Source organism: Lactuca saligna, chromosome 8, assembly GCF_052625555.1.
Source record: "Lactuca saligna cultivar CGN05327 chromosome 8, ASM5262555v1, whole genome shotgun sequence".
In the NCBI taxonomy this organism is placed as follows: Eukaryota; Viridiplantae; Streptophyta; class Magnoliopsida; order Asterales; family Asteraceae; genus Lactuca; species Lactuca saligna.
Window position 1 is genome coordinate 258,804,545 of NC_136424.1, and position 26,015 is coordinate 258,830,559.

The 26,015-nt window shown below is 29.4% G+C and overlaps 2 protein-coding genes and 1 long non-coding RNA gene across 3 annotated transcripts; 2 read left to right on the top strand and 1 right to left on the bottom strand.

Annotated features, from left to right (window-relative positions):
• Positions 1-2,356: 2,356 nt before the first annotated feature.
• LOC145013224 (uncharacterized) lies at positions 2,357-3,655 on the bottom strand. Its single transcript, XR_013664878.1, has 3 exons — positions 3,399-3,655; positions 3,017-3,237; positions 2,357-2,444 (listed from the first exon to the last, which is right to left on the bottom strand). It is a non-coding gene; the product is annotated as an uncharacterized LOC145013224 (long non-coding RNA).
• A 4,689-nt stretch (positions 3,656-8,344) lies between these two features.
• LOC145011587 (putative inactive poly [ADP-ribose] polymerase SRO2) lies at positions 8,345-9,866 on the top strand. The gene is made up of 3 exons (XM_078970324.1): positions 8,345-8,938; positions 9,151-9,520; positions 9,599-9,866. The coding sequence occupies exons 1-3, from the start codon at positions 8,427-8,429 to the stop codon at positions 9,698-9,700; spliced, it is 984 nt and encodes a 327-aa protein (XP_078826450.1). The 5' UTR covers positions 8,345-8,426; the 3' UTR covers positions 9,701-9,866.
• A 10,554-nt stretch (positions 9,867-20,420) lies between these two features.
• Positions 20,421-21,850, top strand: LOC145012398 (putative inactive poly [ADP-ribose] polymerase SRO3). Its single transcript, XM_078971197.1, has 4 exons — positions 20,421-20,996; positions 21,148-21,386; positions 21,462-21,574; positions 21,673-21,850. Exons 1-4 carry the CDS (start codon positions 20,503-20,505, stop codon positions 21,769-21,771), a joined length of 945 nt encoding a protein of 314 aa, XP_078827323.1. The 5' UTR covers positions 20,421-20,502; the 3' UTR covers positions 21,772-21,850.
• Positions 21,851-26,015: the final 4,165 nt, after the last annotated feature.

Consider the following 26,015-nt stretch of genomic DNA (forward strand, 5'->3'; position numbering starts at 1 on the left):
CTGTTCAGTTTCGTTTAGAAATTGAATGAGGTAGATTTTTTGGAAAAAAGAGAAATATAGGAAAAAAAAAATAGTATGCTTTTAATAGTGGCTATATTGATTTGTTTTAGTTGCTGCAACAAGTTTTCAAAGCCTTTAGGGGAAATATTTGATCCACTCCTTTCCTCCTTCACCACCATGGTTATTGTCGACTTTCTTTCTCACATGAAAGATATGTGGTATACTAACTACGGTCATCGGACATCTCAACATTCCAACAATTCAATGATGTAAGTGATCTTATTCTAAAGATTTAGAGTTTGTTGTATTATTTCAATTTTCAATTACCTGATTAAATCTTTGATCTTATTTTTTAGTCTACAGTGATGTTCAAGTAGTAGAATCTAATTTGTTGTCACATCTACTGATTTGGTGTTAACCATAAGCCAAAGACAATAGAGAATGGAATTGAGAATGGGAATTAAAAACAAACACTTAGACCAAAACTTGTATTCAACCTTCTAGGTTCTTTTTATCTCTTTTAGTTATCTTAAACCTAACCCTCAACCATTGAGTTTTCAGTTCACCAAATTAAAAATATATAATATATCAAGTTTTGGATTACACCTGGTTCTTTTTTCATGATAAAATTTGCTACTAATTGATTTTTTATGTTTGATTCAGCTGGGTTTTGGTTTGGGTTTAGGTTTGGTAATATTTTACATCACAAAATTTAACCTTGACATAATTGTCTTTTTGTAGTGAGCCGACCAATTGTGATATATCTTTTTATGCAAATTTTGAATCTCTTTTAATGTTTTTTCATTGTTGACACGCAACACCCGATACACAGGAAGATAGAAGTTGAGTTTTCATTTCAGCACATAAAGTGTGTGCTATAGTTTATTTGAGTTTCTGTAAGGTGGATGCATATGGTGGTTTATGGATGAATTCAATTAGGATTATTGTTGATTTGATTCTTGATGCAGTTAGTATTATGTTTGTTTCTGTTTTTATCTCGGACACATGTCTGTCTGATGCTTGTATAATTTGTCTTCCTTATGGTTTGTTTGACTTTTTATTAAATTCGATAAGATCACTGAATAATTGAATTGAATTGACATGATAAGGCTTAAATTATAATGTGAGTTTTCATCTAGATTCTAGAAATGAGTTTTACTAAAATAAAAAAAGTCAATGCTTATTCAAATTTCAAAGTCAAGAGTTTAAATATATTTAAGCACGGACTTAACATTTTAGATGCAAATAACCATATTTGAGAATAAGTTATGTAGTCACGATCAGAAACACAATGAAAAAAAATGTTTTCAAATAACGGATCGAATATTCATAATAATGTATATATTATTTTTAATTAATTATTGTAAACTTATAAACAGAACTTCTATATTAGTAAATTAATTATTTTTTTTGCAAATATTTGATTAGTCGTATATCAATATCATTTGCATGATTGATTGTGTGTTTTTACACTCTATTCAAATTTATAAAAGTCTAAACAAAACTTATATCTTATTAGTTTAATAAATTTTTATAAATCTTTTACTTGTGGTTTCCACAGGTTTTAACCTAGTATATATATATATATATATATATATATATATATATATATATATATATATATATATATATATATATATATATATATATATATATATATATATATATATATATATATATATATATATATATATATATATATATATATATATATAGGGAATAACTCATGCGAAAACACATATATTATGTGAAAATGAAAAGAACCTATCATGATTTGACACCTCACCCACATATAATTTGTAAATTATAAATTTACAAGATGGTTAAAAGGATATAATTGTAATTTTAAAAACTTCCTGATCCGTAACTTCTATAATCGGTTATATCCTTCTACAAAATTATATGTGCGGTAGTTATGCCTATTATGATTCCTTCATAAAAACTATTTAATAATAGAGTTGAAAAAAGTTATCCTTTTACGTTTAGTCAAAAAAAATTTACAAATTTAACTTCTTAAATCTTTCCTTTTTTCTTTCATTTTCTAGCTCGATCTTAATCTTCTCAAATACTTATTAGAATATCATTTCTTTATATAACACTTAACTTCAACGTAATTTCAAAGAACATAACACCAAATTTTATTTATCCAATGAAATTTTACATTGTTGGTGATCAGAATAAATAACAATACAAAATGTCATTCTTTCATGGCTAACACAAATTAATAATAATAATAATAATAAAATGAATAGATAAACACAGTAAATATATATATATATATATATATATATATATATATATATATATATATATATATATATATATATATATATATATATATATATATATATTAGCAAGGGCCCCACCATGCATTAACTAGTCCACCCTGCAGCAATTGCATAAAGATCCCCATCACCATTTACTTCCTCAAAGCATAAAGATCCCTACAACAAAGAGAAAATCAACATTTTTATCAACAGTTAATCAATCATGCCATAAATAAAAATTATAAATATACATAATCACTAGGTTCAGTTTGGAATCTTCTTGGATATGGGATTTTATCACCTCCAAGTGATGGCCTAATATAATGAATTCCCATATCCAGATTTCCCAAATCGTCATAAACACCCTAATCATAGATTCGATCTAATAGCTTTCTGATTCCATCTCTATCACCTCTTAAATCTTTAAGGTCATTTTATCTTAAAGATTTTAATCCTAATGGGGTTTCATTAGGCATATATGGCTGCAAATAGGAAAAAAGAAAGTTATAGTTTTGATCAATGAAAGCAAAAGCTTGGAATCCTAATTGGGTATCTTTTTAAGACTAGGAATATTCAAATTATGATAAGCCATCAGATGGAAATTTAAGATTCGACTTTGAAAGTTTAAATCTTGACATTTTTTATTTGGGTTTGGATTCTTTTGTTGCTGGTGTTTTCAAGTTGAATAATAACGAGCTAAATAATCAAGATTTGACTAGGAATGTATGTGGGAAAAGTGTTAAATTTACCTGACTATAGAAGAAAATTTTGGTTTTTGATGATCTTTGGTGGATTGAACCCAAAATTTATAGGGGAAATGAACATGACCACATGGAAACCCTTCAAAGGTGATAGTCTCCAAGAAGAACTCACTTTGGTGCTTATTGGTAACGGTGATTGCTCCAAGTGTTCCAAATTCTGAATCCACCAAGATATCAGCAGTGTAATTAACCCTTTGGAGCTCTTGTTTCTTCGAGATCAAACATTAAAACAAAAGAAGATTAGAAAGTTAATAAGGTAATCTAGTAAGAGAGAATGAAAACCAATTTGAGAGAATTCTTTCTTAATCATTTTAGCGATGATTTGTAATGATAAGATTCTTAGACGCATTTCATCGAACAGTTGGCTTACTTGGATCAATATGATCGTTTAGACTCGCGAAGGGCGGTGGAGCAGGGTAATGTCGTTTAACACATCAAGAATGAAGGCTTTCGTTTGATTTCAGAAGCCATGATTGGAGATGATGCATTGGTCGAAAGGGTCGAGCGGTTGTGGAAGTGGAGACTAACTTCGAAGACCGACTGTAAATGGAGGTGTCATTTGATTTTAGCAAGCATGAGTGAAAAAACCACGTGAAGCGACGAGGGTGAAAATAGGTATTAGAGTTAACTCCGTGCAATCAAGAACATGGCACGGTGACATTCTTTGTAACCGTATATAAGAAATAAAATTTACCAACTTATCCCTAAAAAAATAAATAAATAAATAAAAAATCCGTTTCTATTTTTGAAAAATAAGTGAAATATTCTCAAGGTTCTAAATAACGTAAAACGTGACTTGGCGGTAAGGTAAAAGTTAAGTCATGACAAGCCTTGGCGAGCCATGACGTTTTTCAAGGCGTGACTATATTATATACATTAAAAGATATAAATCATATAATTACTGAATTTTATCAAATATATGAAGTTTTTAGAAGTGTTATATTAATATCCAATAGAAAAAAGTTAACAAAAACTCATTTATTTTAGGCCCGATAAAAAAACAAAAGAAAATAAAAACAAAAAAACTCGCGCCTTGAAGAAAACTCGTGCCATAACGCGATAAGGCGCGCCTTGACACGTTATTTGGGCGTCACGCTTCACAAACCCGCCTTGGATGTTGTCGTAACGGCTACACCATGGCGCGCTTTTTAGAACCATGAATATTCTAATAAAATATTACACTGACATATTCTAAAAAATAATTTTAAAATGCAGAATAAATGGAAAAATCTAAAAAATCTTTTTTTAAATATTATTTTCGGAACTTGAATTAACTAAAAAAATAAAAAAATAAAAATAAATTTCATTTTTTTGAAAAATACATGAAATATTCTAATAGAATATTACACTGATATATTCTAAAAAATAATTTTAAAATGCAAAATAAATGGAAAAATCCAAAAATTCTTTTTTTAAATATTGTTTTCGGAACTTGAATTAACTAAAAAAAATTTAAAAAAATAAAAAAAATAAAAAAATGCATCTCACGGTCTCACAAAATTAGGCTGTCTCACATGAACCTAACCTTATGTGTGTGTGTGTGTGTGTGTGTGTGTATATATATATATATATATATATATATATATATATATTTGGACATTCGAAAATATAGATGAGTAGTCTGGAACTTGTAACAAAATAAATTTAATTGTTTTTTACTGATTAAATGATAAAGATTATTTATGAGTTTGTTTACTGCCTTTTTCAATTGTTTATTTTTTTCATTTAACATGTTTTATTTCCCAAATAATTTAATTATTCAAATTTCACAATCACTCATACTTTGGGAAGTAACTAGTGAATTAAAACTGTTATTAATTGGATTGTAGATTGTCTAATAAGGTTAGACATAACAATAATATTGCTAGAACATTCATGAGTACTTAAAAATGGAGATTTAAGTATTGGATAAACTCACGCTTAGAGAACAACTTCATGGATTATATCACGAGTAATTCTGAGATGATAATATCTTATATATTCTTGAAACGGAGATATACGAGTTGTAATTTACAAGTCGGTTCTGCATTGGTGTTGCAAAAACACATCAGTAACATGATGCTGTAAAACGCAGTGTCATTGTATGATTTGGTGAGTAAAGGATAGAAGCATATAAGTCAAAGTTTATTCATTCCTTTTACCTTAACAAAAAAAACGATATCTTTTGGCCCCTCGGTGATTTGGTGTTAACTTATAGTGTTGGGCAAAGCCAAGACTCAATTGATGTGCTAAATTTGAAGTTTTATGTCGCCATCACAAATCAGGAAATCGTGAAACAAAACTTGGACAAAGATATTGATTCTAATCCATGTCTCATGTCTGTATGATATCTTAGTAGAACGAAGGAATACTTGATCACTTATCTTAGGACTAAATGTATGTTTAGTTCAGAGTTCGACAGCTGCTATTGAAGTACTCTTTGCTGTCTAATTTAGAAATTATATTGGTAATTGCAGTTATAGACTTATCCAAGTGGAAGACTATTGGATTAGGTGTCTAAACCAATAACCGAATTAATATATACTTGAATGATTAGCAAAGTCCTTTTGCGTTGTCCTTAAACCTAGTATTCAAAGAAGACGAGTTTTAAATAGAGAGACTGATTTATTAATTTATTATGTGATTAATAAATTAATTATAAATAAAAATAAGTAATTTATTAATATATAATGAGAATAATATATTAATTTTAAATAATATTATTTAATTTTAAATTAATCAGAATTAACTGTAGGATTAATTGAAATAATTAAAAGTGGAAGGACTAAATGTGAAAATATTTAAAAGTTTAACATTGATCAATTCTAGAACCTCCCTAAGAGGAGGGACAGATTCTAGAAGGGTTCTAGGGTTTCCTTAGGAATTAAGGAGCTTTAGATGGCTTAGGGAACAAGGAAAGGGGATAAGACTTATCTAGGGAAACATGCCTTATCCTAGTTCCCTTAGTCACCTATATAAATCCTCCATGGGGTACATAATTTTGGCCATCTTATTTCCATAAGGCGTAGCCGAAATTCTCTATCCCTTCTCCTCTCTCTTTAAGCCTTCTTGTTGTTAGGGTTGGATGTGAACCATTAGAGGCACGAGATTTCTGGTGCTACCTTCTAAGTGACTACAAGAAGGATTTTGTTTGATTATTTACTAGCATAATCAAGAGGTATGTTTTTCTAAACCCTTTTATAATTTTCGAAAAATACTAGGGTTCTTATATGATTCTTGATGTTAAATTGGTTACTTCATTCAATAGTGAAAATATAGATCTTTTAGGTTGCATGCAAACTTAGGGTTTAAGTTTTTCCGCCAAAATATGATTTTTGTAACATATAGCTTTCCATCTAGACAACCTATTATTAATTTTCTCAATTATAGGATCCCAACTTTTGAGCCTCGACATATTATTGCCAACAGGGAGACTCAAGTAGAAAAATGGAAGTTGATCCGCCTTACATCCAGTAATTCTAGCAAAAAATTTGACCTCTTCAAAATCTACACCTACACCATAGAAATTAGATTTATGCACATTAAGCTTTATGCTAGAGACAGAGTAGAAACACTACGATAATTGAACAATCCCACGTATATTGGAGCGATCCCAATCATCCAAGAATAACACGCCATCACATTTCTTTATAAACCGACCTATTTTTCATTATCAATTTGATTGAGCCACCTTTCTTAATCAATCACCTTTCCTTATGTATAAAACTTGTTATGTTTGTTTCTTAATGTAAAAGAAATAGTTAATATAACGCATGCAAAAGATTCTAAGAAATAATACTAAATCTTTCAAGCATGAATGTCAATCATCATATCAAAAATGTTAAATGATGAGAATCATGTTGACATGACTATAAATTATATATAAGATAACAAATAGACATCATATAATCGAAGATTATGCATGAATGTGAGGACAAATCCGTCACAAAAAAGTATAAATGTTATTTCAATCTTCCTTAATTTATGATCATACATTATATATATATATATATATATATATATATATATATATATATGGGAAAAGTGAATATACCCTTAAGGGTATATAAGCTTAGGTACCCAAACTCATCATATTACATGGTTTTCTATTATATATCTATATACATTGTAATTGTCTAATATTTTTATTATTCAACTTCTAACTTGATTTACTTGTAAGATATTTATAAATTTCACATTTATCTTTCTCTTACATAATTTTCATTTTCAACTATAATATATATAGTCTAGTAGGTGTTCGATAAAAATGTGATGTACGAGGAAGATAATAGTGAATTTTTGAATATATTGAAAGTATATCAAGTTAAGGGTTAAAGTTTAAGAACATTATAATGAATATATCAAACAAACCAATGTATTTTTGTGAGTTGGGTACCTAAGCTTATATACCCTTAAGGGTATATTCACTTTTCCATATATATATATATATATATATATATATATATTAATCAAAATATACCAAAATAAACATGTTTCATATTATCCATAAATAGAAACTAAATATATGTTTTTTGTATGTATAATCCCAATTATTTTTTTATAGATCGTTTCTAGTCGATCCTTCACCTAAATAACAAATGTATCATATTAGATTGCATTACGTTTAACATTTGCTATCGCAAGTGAATTAACATGACCGTTAGAGCTAGGTTGTTATTCCCATATAAATTACAATTTTATCTCATAAGCCTTTATTTACAAAACTTCATTTTCTGCATTAGAAAAATAATCTAAATATTTTTTTTAAACTTCCATTTTAACACTGAATAAATTAATAAATATTTTTTTTACAAAAACATATAAGTTGTTATAAATTAATAATTTCAAACAACTTACACGATTAAAATTTATTGTTATATAAACTTGAATGTTAAAACAAGTAGGGAAAAAGAACCTATCCTCTAGCAACTCAACATATAGGATGATATTATCAAAGTTGGTTAGCGTAAATAATTATTGTATTTAAATAATTTTCTTTGTTATATCTAATATCTTTATATATAATAAAATTATAGAATATATCTATTTTGAGTTACAGTATATTTTATTAAAAATATTGAATAATAATAAAACATATTAAATAACACATGGTTTTTATGGATTATTTAAAACTACGAATAAAAAATTCTAGATGTCAAAATTCTATTTGTTTCTTGCGAAGGAGGCTCCATTTAATTTAAGCGGTTGCGACATAAATAAATTAATATTAAAAGAATTAATGAATGGCCCACTCGGTTTCCTTCTTCTGGAGGTTTTCATAGATGACGTCTTGCACTTCGTTTCTTCTCCTCATTAAGACTTTGCCTTCTTCTATTTATACTATTCCCAATTCCAACTTGCAGAATTCCGCCATTGTAAATTCTACTTCCTTCATAATTTTTACATCAAATCATTACGCATGGATCAAACTGTTCAATATCAAGATCCAGACTACCTTATAATAGAAGACAATGAAGTTACCAAGCCTGATAATGATTCCGATTCCGATTTTGGTTCTGGTTCAAATACCCAAGTGGCTATTCCGAATTACTGGCAATCAGGGAGTTTCAGAAAGAATAGCAAATTGATGGTGCATAGAATTGAAGAAGGAACTAATGATTACGTGAATGTGAAGAGGAGTTTTGTAAATGGAATGAGGAATTTCGAGAAGCATGTCGAATTTGTTGGGATTCACAGGAAGAGTTATGAATGGAGTGTTATCGATGAAGCTCGGGTGGATACGTTTAGGGTTTTTGCAGCGGCAGTTGCGAGTAGAAACGGTGGAGATCCGAACATCAAGTATGGTTGGTATGGGGGTTCTCGTGAAGAGATTCGTGAGATTTTGTGTCATGGATTTCGTCGATTTGAAAATAGATCGTCATCGTATGGCCATGGTGTTTACTTCTCTCCGGCGAACAATCCAATGGCGAGGTTAGTAAAAATTTCTCTACTCAACCAATATTTATGTATTTTGATCAATTCATATCTTCAATTTCATGTTAATTTATTCCGATTGTGTTCATTCTGGGCTTCAATTTTCAAGAATCTGTGAATTTTGCTACAGATTTTAACAGAAACAATCGTTATAGAGATATATCTATACAAGTTCTCGAAACTCATTTGATTTAATTAATTCCTTGCAGTGCAAGATCATCAATGGCTGATTCCGATGGCCTAATGCATATATTATTATGTCGATTGATTTTGGGAAAATCTGAAGCAATTCCTTTTGGTTCACGAATAGATCAACCGACGTCAACAGAATTCAATTCCGGTGTTGATGACATTTCATCACCCACAAAATACATCATCTGGGAACCTTACATGAACACTCTCGTTCTTCCAGTTTTCATCGTCACTTTCAAATCAGATTCATCAAAAACAGGTGATCAACAATCTATAAGGATGAAAAGGAAACCCCATTTGCGATTCGATGTGCTCATGAAGCACCTTGCGAATTATATAAGTTCTTCAAACATGGCGTTAATCAACAGACAACGTGAAGCGTTTTATGTAAGTTTTTGGATTTTTCTTCTTCATCGCTTATGAATCTTAGAGATTGATGAGTTTAACATGTTAATTATTTGGCAGAAAAACAAGATTTCGAGACACGCATTTATACGAAGCTTGAGGATGATTGCTGGAGATGAGGTTCTTAGGCCAATAATGAAGATGTTTTATGGGCCACAATGAAGTATAATTTATTCCTGTTAAATGATCTGAAGAATAGAGGATTGTTTGCAAAATGGATACTTGCATGGATTATTTAGTTGTATACGAAAGTAGTTTCTAGTGGATAATTTTTATTGTAATAGTATTTTTGAGTATACATGTTAATAATAGCAAAAAAGTTTACCAATTACATGAACAATCGACTTTAGAGTTCAATATCGTTAAAACAATTGACAGCATAGTTAAGCTAATTAAGGCCACATATTATGATATTAAAAAAGCATATATTAAAGCATTGGTCGTAGTTTGGTATTTGTGAAAATTTTTAAAAATACATATATTAGTCGTTTGAAACCACTAAGAATGCGGTTTTTCAGTGTGGTTTAAGTTTTGTATATTATTTTAGACAATAGATTTATAATTTTTGATTTTCTAAAGTTGGGATATCAAATATGAAAGGATTGGCTAAAAAGACATCTAATTTCACCATATAGATTATAGACACCATAGTTAAGTTTTGAAATATTTTTATTGGTTGAAATTGCATTGTTTTTCGAAAAAATTGATTATATGTACTTAATTATAGGTTGATTTTTTATAAAAATATCAATAGAATTTCTAAACGGTGTCTTATTAACAACAATCCTATATTTATATCCTTTAACTACACCATACCATGCATATACTTTTATTTTAAATCCAAAAAGGAAATGCATTTATATTTTAACTCAAATAAAAACATAATTTTATTGTTAGCTCAATGCTATATAGATTTTTTTTTTTTTATTATTTTTTATTTTTTACAACTTTATGCTTATAACTATCTTTTGTTTTTTAATTATATGTCTTCGCATATAGAAAGTGATATTAAAATAAATTTATATATTAATTTTAAATGATCAATATAAAAGTTTAAACAAAAGTTATATCTTATTAATTTAATAAAATTTTATAAATCATTTACCTATGATTTCCATACCTAGTTATTTATAAACTCTAACATTTTAATCAACTTGTATGTTTTGTCCATTTTGACCCTATGGTTCATACCGTTTTATTTTACACGCTATTATATTTAGATTTTACATCTTATTTATATATAGATATTTGTTTTACTACTTAATCTATTTAAATAAATATACAAAATAGATTCGAATATATTTTATAAAAATTACAATATAGAAAATAATTTTCAAAATAATACAAATACTAAAGATTATAGAAACTTATAGCATAATATTTTGTTGTTTTTTATTTATTAAATGAAATATTAACTAATGTTATTTTTCAAAAATATATGGTACACTTATAATTAAAATTTTATATAAGAGGAACTTATGTAAAATATAAGAAAGATAAAGGTAAATTAATTATTATTATTATTATTATTAGTGATGTCTAATTTTTGTTTGGTAATTATAAAAAGCATAAATTACCTATATATTAGATACTTATAAATGTAAATAATAGTATTGCATGCACCAACTTTTTTTGAATCACAATTCACAATGGCATTAAAGAACTAACAAGAAGAAATGGCATGAAAAACCCACAAACCCTATTTAATTTAACATTTCTAATTCTATTGAACATCCAAAGAAACAAAGACAACACTTTCTTATCAAACAAAATTGTTTTTCTAGATTTAACCCTTCCAAAAGTTGTCTTGTTTCGGAATTCCAATTCGTCCAAATAGTAGCTAGTGATGAACGCATATAGACATTTTTTGTGAGTTCAACATTGGTAACAAACGTTATGTTTAAATCCCACAAACTGCCAACTAACTCCAAACAGAAGTCATAATGAGGCATTCAAAAAAAAGGTAATTTGTGGCACAACATTGTAGGTGTTAGGGAAATGCGTTTCTTAACTAAGCGTTAAGGGTTTAAGTATATGAATTCAAGAGTAAAATAGTGGTGTGTGAGTTAGTCGTTCTAAAACAACTAAGTGACACAAATTGTACTATGAAACACATACATAAGTGATTATTTTAGGTTTTCTACTACTATTTTTTTGAGTTGAATGTTTTTTTTAATCGTTGGTTCAATTATGCGCCACAATATGGATCAACACAGATTATAATCACTTAGTCGTGTGACCACGTAGTAGATTCCCAATATGGATTTGTGTGTTGTTTTAGTTTACGAATACTAGTTGGGGGTAACCATCGAGGGCCTACTACATTATATGTTTGAAAATTATATTTGAATTAACAATATAATTTTTTTCTCGAACAAATGTTATTGGGCCTCGCCCCTTACCATGTATTCACTTCCACCTAGGGATGAGCAAAAGAAATGAACCGGCCGGAACCGGGAACCGACTTCGGCCAAAATAAAGAACCAAACCGGCCCAACGGTTCTACCGGTTCTTATCGTGTCTTCAAATGTTGGAACCGGTCTTCGAAAAATAGTATCATACGGTTCCGGTTTTTACCGGTTCTACCGGTTCGGGTTATATCGGTTCCGGTTCCAAAAATCTACAAAAATAACGTCCCGGTCCCGGCCCTACCGGTTCCATCAGGTTTCGGTTCCGGTGCCGGTTCCCCGGTCCATATACTCATCCCTACTTCCACCTTATTGTTATACCGATGTTGCCAGTAAGATAAAATTGGGTTATATAAACATATTATCAAACGAAGCCAGATAAATGACACTTTTTTTTTTTTTTTTTTAGAAAACGACATATAAATGTTTTTTTGACACATGTAAGTTTCTAATTAGTTTTAACACTTGTCATTTTGTGATATTTTTAAATAAATAGTATTCAAATGTCAATTTATAGTTTTTTTTTTTCTTCTAAATTTTAAAATTAAAATGACATATAATCTTATACTTATATATGTAAAGTATTAAATGTAACAAATATTATAATAAATTGCAATTAATATGTTTCTTCATTCTTTATTTCAAAATTTTATTTAAAAAATACTTATTATTTATATTTTAATATTTTATTTTCTTTAATCAATCCGTGTAATACACGTGTTTTACACCTAATTTATTTTTAAAACCAATCCTGGTTAAGTAATAGTGTCATTAGATATAAATTTTGGGGTGTCGTATATATATATTACGGCCTCATATATGATTCCACTATATTAGAAAGTGTTGCAAAACCATATCACATATAGCTTTTCAACCAGGTAATATATTTTTTAGCTTGTTGTAAGGATAACATTTTTTTTCATAAAATCACATAAGTATATTTTTAGGTTGTAAAAATAACTTTTTTTTTTTCATAAAATCATATAAGTATAGTTCGTTCGACTTTTAACCCACTCGGTTCATTTGACTCGTTAAAGATAAATATACTTAAAACAACCTACTCCTAGGTATATGGTTCGAATGACAATGTTGATTCCGATGGAAGTTAGGAACCTAACAATCACAGACCATGAATAATAATTAAGACACGTATATATTTGGCCCCAATGTACAACAAGAATTACGAAAAATAGTTTTTTCCTCCTCCATATACGAAAAAATTGCATCATATGATCCCTAATGAGACACTATCAATATGGTTTAAAATGAAATGAAAACATATGTAAAAACCATTTTTTTTCTAATTAGTTGTAAAATATGTTACTTAATCAAAACTTAACCAATTAAATATCATTCATACATCAAACTCATGATCGAACACAAGAATGATATAAATGTTCAAGCAGAAAATGTAATCATAAAATACAATCAAAACCTATACAAAATTACTCATAATCAACAAATTGTTCCATTGATTCATTGATTCATCCGATAATGAAAATAAAACTAACTAATTATAATAATAAAAAAAATAAAAATGATATAAAGTTATACCAATACCGATTGCAAAACAAAAATGATAAAAACCTTTTGAAATTGTCATTTATTGTTGCTCCAAAAATCCACTCATAAACAAAGTATTGATACAAAATTTAACCTAATCTAACATAAAAGAAATGAATTATCCGATAATATTAATTTGTTCCAAAAGTAAGGAAGACAAAAAGAAAGAAGAGACACCAAAAGCCCCCTCCCCCTCCCTTTCTCTTTCTCTTGTGATGCTTCTAAATGTTATAGATTTTGTTTTTGTGGAAGGCGATTCATATACAACAATTTGTGATTTAAAATCATTTATTGTACAATTCTATAAAACATAAATTGCTGAGTATGGAAAAAAAACTTTATATACGAATCATTATATGTTGCATCTTTTCTTACTATATACTAACACAAAAAAATGGACATTTACTTTATATATTGAGTTGTTTTTTTAATTTTTTTTTAGGCTGCAAAGATTATTCATTTGTGGGCTTAAACAAATTAATATAATGGGCTTCAAATTAGCCTACCCGAAAATAAGAAATGGGTTGCAGATTAGGCTACCATTACATCATGTTTGACATCAAGTGTTCACGAGACCAAAAACCAGACTAAACGATCATCCGAATCCACTTATTTTTGGCCAAATCAATGAGTTGAGAACATACCCTCAAAATTTCAGCTCACGGACAATGCTTGCCTCTCCATTTGATCGTTTGAAGAAAGTCGTGAAATGTTGTCAAAAATCCAAATATCTCTTTATATAACTTTGTGTTTATTCTAGCTACGGAGTTTTCTACATGATTTCAGCGGTTGTTGTAAGGTTTTCCATGTGACTACTATAGATGTTTTAAAGTACCAAACGACTCGTACAAAACCACACAAAATTAACTTAGATGGGTAAAAATATTCAAAACAATAATTCGAACGACTTAATGCAACAAAAATATTAAAACGAAAATCAAATACATACTAAAATAAATACTAAAAATCAAAGTTATCATAACTCACCCACCTAAAAGTGATTTCAACATCCTTATATTACGGTTATATTTAATTAAAATGAAACATTTTGTTCGTTTAAAAAGATAAGTGACATCAAATAAATAAAAACAAAAGACAATACATCAATAAAAATAAAAAATATTGCGTAAAGTGAATTATATATATATATATATATATATATATATATATATATATATATATATATATATATATATATATATATATATATATATATATATATATATATATATATATATATATGATTAGGTTCATGTGAGACGGTCCAATTTTGTAAGATCTTGAGACGCATTTTTTATTTATTTTATTTTATTTTTATCTTTTTTAATTAATTCAAGTTCCGAAAATAATATTTAAAATTTGTTTTTTTGGATTTTTCTAGTTATTTTGCATTTTAAAATTATTTTTTAGAATATGTACAGTGTAATATTCTATTAAAATATTTCACGTATTTTTAAAAAAAAAAAAACGAGATTTTTTGTTATTATTATTTTTTATTTTTTAGTTAATTTAAGTTCCGAAAATAACATTTAAAAAAAGAATTTTTATATTTTTCCATTTATTTTGCATTTTAAAATTATTTTTTAGAATATGTACAGTGTAATATTCTATTAGAATATTTCACGTAATTTAAAAAAAAAAAAACAGAATTTTTTTTTAGTTAATTCAAGTTCCAAAAATAATATTTAAAAAAAGAATTTTTGGATTTTCCATTTATTTTGCATTTTAAAATTATTTTTAGATTTGGTCTCACGGTCTCACAAAATTAGAATGGTCTTAAATGAATCTAAACCTATATATATATATATATATATATATATATATATATATATATATATATATATATATATATATATATATATATATATATATATTTGTATTTTTCCCGGATCATCTTTTGCACCGCTAACATAGTCTCGAGGTCTTCAATTTGAACATTATCGGATGACACTTTCGAATTTGCATATCAGTGATAAGTTAACATGTGATGCTCACGTCTCAAAGTAATCTTCTCTTTTTTGTAGTTCAATGTGTTGTTTGAGGAAATTATATATTTATACATATACTAGTTAGAAGTGTTGTAAAACTCGTCGAGTTTGTCGATTATTCCTCTGAGTATTCGCTACTTGTCCCCTTACCGAGACGAGTTACAGAATCTCGAGTAGTACCCAATCGGCCCTTTACTGAACTGACCAATGTTGAAAACTCGGTGATTAATATGTATAATATACTTAATGATTTATTATTTAACACATACACATGTGATTATTACTACGTATATATCTTAAATTTTCAGTAATTATTTACGAAGTGAGACCATTATGTGTTTTTCAGTTTTTATGTATTCACATTTATCTAATTTTGTTATATATTTCAATCAACTTATGGTTTTAATTTATGATTTTGATATATAATTTCCCTATAAATATTTCTACTTGAATTACCAAATCCGAATACTCCCTACTCGTTAATCGGCCGAACAGGTACCGAGTAACGAGTTCTACAACATTGGTTAGTAAAAAATAGTTATTTTTCAATAGAATTTAAAAAGAAAAAGTTATCAAAAATTGAATGGAATATGGCTTTGGCAACGAATCACCACATCACGTCTATAGGGTTTGAAATATGTACGTTATAAGACATACCATGTAGGCATCACACACCTTCTGTGCTTGCAATACCATTCAACCTAATACAGTTCCGATATTTGACTTATATAGTTATGCTAATAATTATCTGTCACACCCCCGAACCAGACGGCGGAAACGTCCGAGGGCTTTCGTGACTCATTGAATACCATTACAATGCATATACATGAAACATAACATAAAACATCACCAACATTTGGAATAGTACAACCAATAGTGTTTACATTCGTTACATTGTTCAAAGGTTACATTCTCAAAGTAACTGTTCAACATCACTTAAACCACAGCAAACAACATAGAGTATAAATCATCCATCACCTTATCTGTTACCTGAGAATACAAGTATTTTGAAAAACGTCAACATACGAAATGTTGGTGAGTTCATAAGTAGAGTTTGAAATCCAATGTAATGTTTGAAACCCATCAGAAAATCCGATATTTTCTAATAATGGAATAGTGAAAAAAATATGTGTTGATCCATGAGTATGCATGTTTGAATTCTATAGAAGTAAGCGTAAGAGTTATGAAAAATTCGACCGGCAATTCGTAAGTTGTAATTGTTGAAAACCCTAGGAAAACCCGACGTTTTCCTATCACTTTGTATTACTTAGTTTGTATATTGTTGTTTCGTTTCGTTAGGGAAATCGTTGAGTTCCGGAGGCATTGAGAATACAATGGGTGGTGAAGTGTTGTGACGTACGTTAATGAAAACGTCCAATCGACAACCTTACAAGCGATCCCCTTAGGTGCCACTCGTAATTCTTCACACAACTCGATCCTCCCGGACTTGTGTAATCCCACGACCGGAGGGAAGGAGAGAAGGTGCGAAACCCTCGGTATTTCCCCGCGTCGTTCAGGACAAATGCAATTGCGAAGGGCCCGAAGCCCAACCCGCAATCGTGAGTTACCGACTTTACTAGCAGCACTGAAGGACCCTTGGGGACCAGCAGCACGTTTGCCATTGAAAGTCCTGTTACGTTATGTCGGATCGGTAAAACCCAACACTTCGTAAGAGAGAGAGAGAGATCTTCGGGCCTTAAGATCAGGTCATTGGGCTAGCTAGGCTCAACGAACAAGATTTTACACTTTTGGGGCCTAAAGATGGTGCATAGACGTCTGCGCACACTCGTATGTATAGTGAATTCTACATCGTTATTTGTTATGAATCGAAATGTTGTAACGTCGTCGTGTTAGTGGTTTTGGATTTTTATTGGTTCGAGACCGAACCAATTCGTTTAACAACGACTTTTGGTATTGTAGTATATTGTATTTCGTCGACGAGCGTGGTACCATCAATTGGTCAAATTTCATGTATTAACTAACCTTGAAGATTTTCTGTTTTCAGCCCCTCCTTAATTGTAGAATTTACTCTTTTTACCCCTTTATTTAAAAACTTTCCGGTTTGGTCCTTAAATCAATTTTCTTGACATTTTTATACCAAAAATTATTGAAATAAGTATTTTCCAGCATATTTATCATAGAAAACAGTTTAAGCCCTTGAAACTTCAGTTTTCTCGGTTATAGCCCTTCTTTTTCGCAACTTTTACATTTTTGACCCAATTTGGAAAAATTTTTACAACTTTGGTCCCTTTTAAATTTGGAAAGCATTTTAAACCTTTGAAAAGCATATGGAACACTTATAGTCCACTGTTTTACAGAAAAATGCAGTTTTGGCCCTCCAATTTAGAAAATTTCGCATATTGGGCCTTATTGGGCCGAAAATGTCATATTTAGCCCAATAAGCTTGGAGTTTGTGTTTTTAACCCTCTAAATAGTATATTTTCAGAAAATACATTGTGTAAACTGTTTTGACTCATCTTACCCATCAGATTTCGAAATATTTCACTTTAGCCCCTTTAACTTTGTATTTTCAACATTTTATGTCAAAAAAAAAAAAAGAGTTTTTAGCCCAAGTTAAGTGTTGTCAAACTATTTAGCCATTTTCTTAGTATACTTTGCAATGAAGTAGTATATTTTATGCCATAATAAGATATAAGTCTCGGTTTTTAGCATTTCATACTAAATCTATCATCAAAATCATACAAAACATACACATAAGCATAGAAATCAACCACAACATACACATAATGATGGATCTACACTTTTTCTTGTATCCTCCCCCACAAAAACTCATAAAAACCGAAAATAAGGGGATATGAAACTCACCTTGGGTGTTGATTCGGTTTTTGCAGAAAGAATGGAAGAAATGAAGTGATTTTTGGCCTTTGCACTCCTTGATGAAATTTTCGAGTTTATGGGATTTTCTAGAGTGCAAGATCATGATTTTTGCATGGATTAGGAAGAGATTTTTGATAAATATGGAATACAAGTCATAGATCCAAGCAAAAACTTACCTTAGGTGATGATTTTTGTGGAAGAACTTCCTTGAATGCTTCCTAAATCTCGAGATTTTTGAGTGAAGAGGGAGGATATGTTCTTGAGTGTTCTTGAGGGAGTTTGAGAGATTTTTGTGTATGTGTGTGTGTGTGTTCGGCCGAGAGTGAGAAGAGAGAGGAGTGGAGGTGATTTTGAAGTGATGTTGCATGGAAATATGGACTAACTTGCATGGATACCCAATGGATAATAATGAGGTGGCATACTAAGGTCAACTCTCTTCTCTTGGGCTTGTTTTGGGCCTTGGGCCGAGATTTTTGGAATGGAAGGAGAAAAATTGGGCTTTAATGCCCTAAACCCATGTAGATGTTAAGTTGGATGGTTTTTAGTCCCAAAAGAAATATAGTATGATTTTTACACTTTGTTGGGCTAGTTTAGGTTAATCATGGTTCAAAATTTTGTATTTATTTCATTCTAGGCCCAATGTGGCCCAAAATGTTGAAATAAATAGATGTGGGTCCAATTAGAGCCCAATTAGGGTTCTAAGCCCATGATAGTCCAATTGGAAGCTTATTGGTCCATTTGGATCCAATAAGGAAGTTCTAGTCCAAATAGACTTAACAAGAACTTTTAGGGTTTTCCAATTGTTTGATGACTACTTGTAGTACTTGTATAATGTATTTGATTGAAGTTTTTGATTCACATTAGCTTGAATTTATAGATTACATGACACAAAATTTCCAGTTGTGACATTATCATTTCAAAAATAGTCATTTTAGATTTGAATCTCACAAGTTTCAACCAAATAGGTCTGTCATTCCAAAATAAACAATAATTCGAGTTAAATTGTGTGCAATGTATTTTAGGCCATGGGGTATGAAGGGTGTTTATACGCATAAAATCTATGTGTAATCTATGTGGAGGGGATGTTCACGCGTGAAAACTGCTCCCAATGGGTGTAGTTGTGGTGTGGAGTAACTAGCTTCACGGATGATTACAGGAATTTCGATTGGTTACCTCCAAATTGAATGTATTCTCATTGATTGTTCATTACCTGTTCACTAGTGAACACCATTTCCACCCTATAGTGAATGAATGGTGAAAAAGGGTTGATGATGATGTGGCAGCCTTTAACGCATAAAATCTCAAAACCATAACTCATGGCCTTAAGAAACCTTGATTAAAAATAAAATAAATAAAATATAACTTAATAAATGAAAATCAATTTACCAAATGTCATGTTTTCATTGAATTTGATACATATCATTTTCTAAGAGTTTTTGAATTATTTTTTGTCTACTTGTTATTTTCTTATAAATTTGCATTTTCTTAAATTTAAAATCCACATTTTATATATATATATATATATATATATATATATATATATATATATATATATATATATATATATATATATATATATATATATATATATATCAGATGATTTTATTAAATTCATAATAAATGTCTTACAACATTTTAAATATTTTTAAATTATATATTAAATTACTTACTTTATTTATTATATTTTTTGAATTTATGTAACATTATTACTTTAAAAAATATGTAAAAATTAAAATACACAAACTTCACACCTAGTAAACAATTAACTAAACTTTGTCCAAAGTTGAAATTTTACCCTACAAAATGTTTTAAATAGTTTTCCATGGAAGACTTTTAGATTTCCTCAAATATAACTACATAAACAAAGAAATGATAACCGTTATGTGTTTCAGTTCTAATTTATTTAAAAAAATAAAACACGTCCTCTCTAAAGATAATGTTTTAACTTAAATAAAGGATTAAAAAGTAAAACAAATTATTTATTAAAGTTAGTATCATTAGTCAATAGTCAATAGTCAATATTAAACTTTATTTGTTTCTTGCTCTGTTTATTTAACCTCTTCATCTCCCCCGATTCCACACCACTCCAATCAAAATTTCGACTTCGATTCCATTTTTGAGAATTGTGCATTTGTAATTTCTTCACAACTTATATCAATCACCACGCATGGATCAACCTGTTCATAATCAAGATCAAGAATATATTACAATCGAAGACGATGAAATCACTAAGCCGAATTCCGATTCCGAATCAAATACCAAAGTAGCTGTTCCCAGCTACTGGCAATCTGGAATTTTCAGAAACAACAACCAGTTGATGTTGCATAGAGTTGAGAAAGGAACCAGTGAATACGTGAATGTCTCTAGGAGTTTTATCACTGGGATGAGGAGTTTCGAGAACCATGTTGACGTCGTTGCGATTCACCGGAAGAATTATAAATGGAGTGTGATGGATGAGGCTCGCGCGGAGGCGTTTAGGCGTTTTGCGACGGCGGTTGCCAATAGAAACGGCGGAGATCCTAACATCAGGTTTGGTTGGTACGGCGGTTTTCGTGAAGACATTCGTGACATTTTGTGTTATGGTTTTCGTCGATTGGAAAACACTTCGTCATCTTATGGCCGCGGTGTTTACTTCTCTCCGGTGAACAATTCAAATGCGAGGTTAGTAACAGTTCCTCTCGATTCATTCATATCTCCATTCTTTTTATCAATTTGTTACAATTAAGTTCATTATATGCTTCAATTCGAATGCGATTTTGTTTAAATCTGTTCTTGGTGTTCATATCAACTTTTCTTCTTCTTCTTCTTCCAGTCAAAAATCGATAATAGCTGATTCAGATGGCGTGATGCATGTCTTACTATGTCGCTTGATTTTAGGGAAACTCGAACCAATTCCTTTTGGTTCACAAATCGATCAACCGACATCGACAGAATTCAATTCGGGTGTCGATAATCTTTCATCACCCAAGATATACATCATTTGGGAACCTTACATGAACACCTTCGTTCTTCCCCTTTTCATCGTCTCTTTCAAAGCAAATTCATTAATAGGTGAAAATTCTTAATCTCTTTGACCCAATTTGTTACACAGAATTTGTTCCAAGATTGATAATCGCATTTTTTTAGGAGTAAGAAAGGAAAGGTGGCATGCTATGATGAAAATTCTGATGACGAACTTCCCCAAGTATCTGAGTTCTTCAAAGATGGCTTTTGTTAAAAAGCTTCATTATGATTTTTATGTAAAGTTTTTCGATTGAATCTTTCTTTCTTTATATCATCGCTTACGATGAATGAATTATTAAATCTAATGATTATTAATTAACATTTTATTTTGCAGAAAAAGAAGATATCAGGAGAAACATTCGTAAGAAACTTACGGATAATTGCTGGAGAAGATATTATAAGGGAGATAATTCGAGTTCATAATACATCGTAAAAGGCCATATTTGTTGATGATATCGTTAAATATTATATCGTTTTTGGGTGAAATGTTTTGGGATTTTGTTAATTGTATATGAAGGAAAATTCACATTTAAATAGAAAAAAAAAAAATGCCAATTTGCATAACAATTTATTTTAGTTTGTTTGCTATTCAAGTCAACAAATTCTAGGTAAGGATAGTGTAAAAAACCAAAATAAATAAACGAAAAATAGTTTTAGGTTAAGAACGTTTCTATAGTTTTCTAACCATATATCCATAAATTTAAAATTTTCAACAATGTATTTTATATTTTTTTACGAATAAGGCGATAAAGCAACATATATTTTGCTACCAATATGGACAATGTTGTTTATTTGCTTTTATTGTTATATAGATATATGTATGCTGCTAATAATGGGAAAAAATGGGTAAAAATTATATGTAGGTTTTTAATGTGTGTAAAATAAGCAAGAACATTAAAGTAAAGAATTGTAAGTATGTTGATGTAAAAAAAATCTAAGGTGGTTGAGTTGAGTTACACATATTAGTAAAAGAAAATATAAGTATGTTGTTATTATGGGTAAGGAAATAAAAATACATTGCCAATATGGGTCAAGAATAAAATGCATTGCCTATATTGAATTATTGATAAAATAGTAAAGTGCATTGTTATGTTATGCAATATACCTTTAAATATCGAAAAAAAAGTTGAAAAACTAATGTAACGTCCGTAAATTCCGGTTAGATGTTTAAGATATAATAATACTACATATGTCTCATATTTATCGTTCGCTTTTGACTTTTAAAGTCTTTATTTTTCAACTTTGACTTTAATATTTTTGTTTTTGATATACAATATTTGATGCAAAATATATGAATGGAGTGTGTTTTAAACATCATTGTTTTAAGTTTCATCAAATGCTTTATGACACAAATAAACATATTTAAGGTCAAAGTTGAAGGATAAATACCTTAAAACTTAATAGTTGACAATAAATATGGGACATAGAGAGTAATAATTATACATTTTATCGAACAATTAAAATCATTGAATAGGATAATTGTTCTTTAGACACGTTATGAACTAATATATATTTATCGTATACACGATATGCAAACAAATATTATTAGTATTATAAATTATAATATTGGTAGAAAAACTTAATATAAAATTTATCATTAAGCGATAAAATAACATTAAAAATAAAAAATTATTTAGGTTAAATAATCTGAAAAGGATGTCGTAGAAACCGTACGAGCACGTGGATATAAAGAACACTTAAATCTGACTTTGTATGAGAATGTTACGATTTTCAAAGTTTCGCGTTCGACACGATATAATGTATGTGTCATAAAAAGTGAGATAGAGTTCGGTTGCTCGTTAATTAAAACATTTTAAATGAGTTGTAGTACTATTTGATACGAAAACGACGATATAAAGAACGTCGAAAACAAAGTTTGTATACGAAAGATACGCAGGAAACTTGGTACCTAATCTTGATATGGAACATCTTTCGCAGTGTAATTTTTACAGAATTGTAAATTTGAAATAGAATGAGAATTAACCGACAAAGTCTAAATTAAAGTTGTAGTATTATTCGATATGAAATCGAAGATATAAAGAACGTTGAAAACAGAGCTCGTGTGTGAAAGATACGAATGAAACTTGGTCCCTAAGCTTGATATGCATCATCTTTTGTAGTGTAATCTTTACAGATTTGTAATTTAAAACAGGACGAGAATTTGTAGACAGAGTCTAAATGAAATTTGTATTACTCATCGATACAAAATCAGAGACATAAAGAACGTCAAAACGGAGCTCGTACACGAAAGATACAATATAAACTTATACAAAGTCAGAGATATAAAGAACGTTAAAAACGGGGCTCGTACACGAAAGATACAATATAAACTTACCGCCTACGCTTGAGGCGCGGTGCCTATAAATACAAGTCTGATTTTTTTTTTTCATTCTTGCTCAACTTTTCTCAAAATTCTCGCTAGAAATTCTTTCATTTCATGTTCGATTCTTCTTGGTTTCTCGATTACTTTATCAAGGTTATGTGACATCGGAGATCCTGGCGAAAAGAATTTTTTAGAGTCGAAGTTCTACCCACGACTTTCCAAGTTTTCGCTAAACAACCTGTAAGTTGATTTATGCTTATTGTACTTTAAGTATACTTATATTTTTGTTCGTAGTTTTTATTACGAACTTATAAATGAGATTTATTAGTAAACTAATCATTATACTTATCAATCTACTAGTGTGAATGATGTCTAGGCTAGATCTCTGAGGTGTTTAAAGTGGATTTTCCAAACAATGTATCTCTATACATCAAAATGATCCTACCTATGATATGATCTTACCTGGTTGTTCCTTATCAGCAATAAGTCAATATTCTTTTGTGATTATTGATAAATATAAGAAAAACATGATCATATTAAACTTTATAAATACGAATGAATAATAAGGCTTAGTAATATTCATGTTTAGGTAGTTTAAAAAAGGAAAACTAAAGCGTCAGTCAAGGATCTGACTTTTCCACAAGTCCTTCAGAGGTGAGTGCATAGTTACTTTCATGAACATGATTTTAATACGAAGTATTTATTAAAATGTCTTAGATATCTGATGAAAGTTTTGATGGGTTTTATAGGTTATAAGACATGTACAATACGGAAAATCACTTAACAATTAAGAAGACACAAGCAGGCTATAAAGATCTATGTCTCACACTTTGAAGGTAACACACTATGAGTAACAACACTAGATAAACCCTAATATAATCGAAATTATCAAGTTAGGGTTACATACCTTTGATTTTTTATAGTAAACAATTCACTTTAACCCCTTGTAGTTGTTTGTCTTGGAAAGCTTAGCACCAAAAGGATGATGCCTCTAATGGCTCCACCCAAACCCTAGAACTAGAAAACAAGAGAGGAAAGGGGAGAGAGGTTTAACTTTGTTCATATCCTTCTTGGAGTATGCATGAAATTTGGCTACGAAGTTGTCCTATTTATAGTTTAGGTAACTTGTAGACAAAACCAGAATTGAATTGATTAAATAATAAATTTAATCTCAGTTCAAATCCTTTTCTTATATGCAACCACGAGGCTTCCTGAAACCTTAGAATCATTGCAAAAACCATCCATCCCTATATTGGTTCTAGATATTTCCTTCATTGCTCAAGTAAAAACAAGTACAATTGAACCCTTGGACCTTTAGCTAATTCCAATTAATCACGAATTAATTCCAGATTAATTCTGATTAATAATTAATCAATTCTAATTCATTTCACCTTAATTTATTAATCATATAAATTAAAAAATCAATTATTTAACAACTAATCGCATATTAATTTATTAATCACATAATAAATTAGTAAATCAACTATCTATTTGCAATTAATATTTTATTCATATAATATATTAACAAACTATTTATTACAATTTATTAATCATGTAATAAACTAATAAATTATCTTCTTTCTACAAACATCATTCTAACCAAGTCTAGTTATGAGGACAACCTAAAAAGGACTTTACTTCTATTTACAAGTTTATATCAGTTTAGAGTCTAGTTATGTGCTTAGGCACCTTAATCCAACACTCTTCCACTTGGACAAATCTATAACTACAATTGCAAGTATAACCTTGAACCAAACAACAAAGTGTTCTTTTCAGAGTCATTACCAAACTATGATTCAAATAAATCGCCGTCCCTAAGATAAGTGATCAACTATTCTTTCGTTCTACAAGATATCATATGGACATAAGACATGGATTAGAATCAATCTCATAGTCTAAGATTCTATTTCTCGATTTCCTGATTTATGATGATTGAATTTAGACTACTAATTGAACACATCAATTTAATTTGAGCTTGGCCAATCACTTTAGATTTCGACAACAAATCATCGAGGGGACCAAATATATTGTTTTTCCTATTAAGGATAAAAGAAAGAATAAACTTTGACTACATAATTGTAACCTTTACTTATCAAATCATACATGATACTACATTTTATAACATCATGTTACTGATGCGTTTACGCAACACCAATGCACAAACGACTTGAAAATTACAATTTACGTATCTTCGTTTGAAGAATAGAAGATATTATCATCTTAGAATTACTCATGATAAAATCCGTGAAGTAATCTCTAAGCATGGGTTTATCCAATACTTGAAATCCTATTTTCTAAATACTCATTAATATTGTAGCAATCCTATGTAATGTCCAATCTCTCTGGACAATCTA

What these genes read in the sequence shown, in the direction of transcription:
- LOC145011587 (XM_078970324.1), top strand. Translation starts at nt 8,427, where the DNA reads ATGGATCAAACTGTTCAATATCAAGATCCAGACTACCTTATAATAGAA. An exon ending in GCGAACAATCCAATGGCGAG is followed by an intron (nt 8,939 to 9,150) that starts GTTAGTAAAAAT and finishes AATTCCTTGCAG; the next exon opens with TGCAAGATCATCAATGGCTG. An exon ending in GACAACGTGAAGCGTTTTAT is followed by an intron (nt 9,521 to 9,598) that starts GTAAGTTTTTGG and finishes ATTATTTGGCAG; the next exon opens with AAAAACAAGATTTCGAGACA.
- LOC145012398 (XM_078971197.1), top strand. Translation starts at nt 20,503, where the DNA reads ATGGATCAACCTGTTCATAATCAAGATCAAGAATATATTACAATCGAA. An exon ending in GTGAACAATTCAAATGCGAG is followed by an intron (nt 20,997 to 21,147) that starts GTTAGTAACAGT and finishes TTCTTCTTCCAG; the next exon opens with TCAAAAATCGATAATAGCTG. An exon ending in AGCTTCATTATGATTTTTAT is followed by an intron (nt 21,575 to 21,672) that starts GTAAAGTTTTTC and finishes TTTATTTTGCAG; the next exon opens with AAAAAGAAGATATCAGGAGA.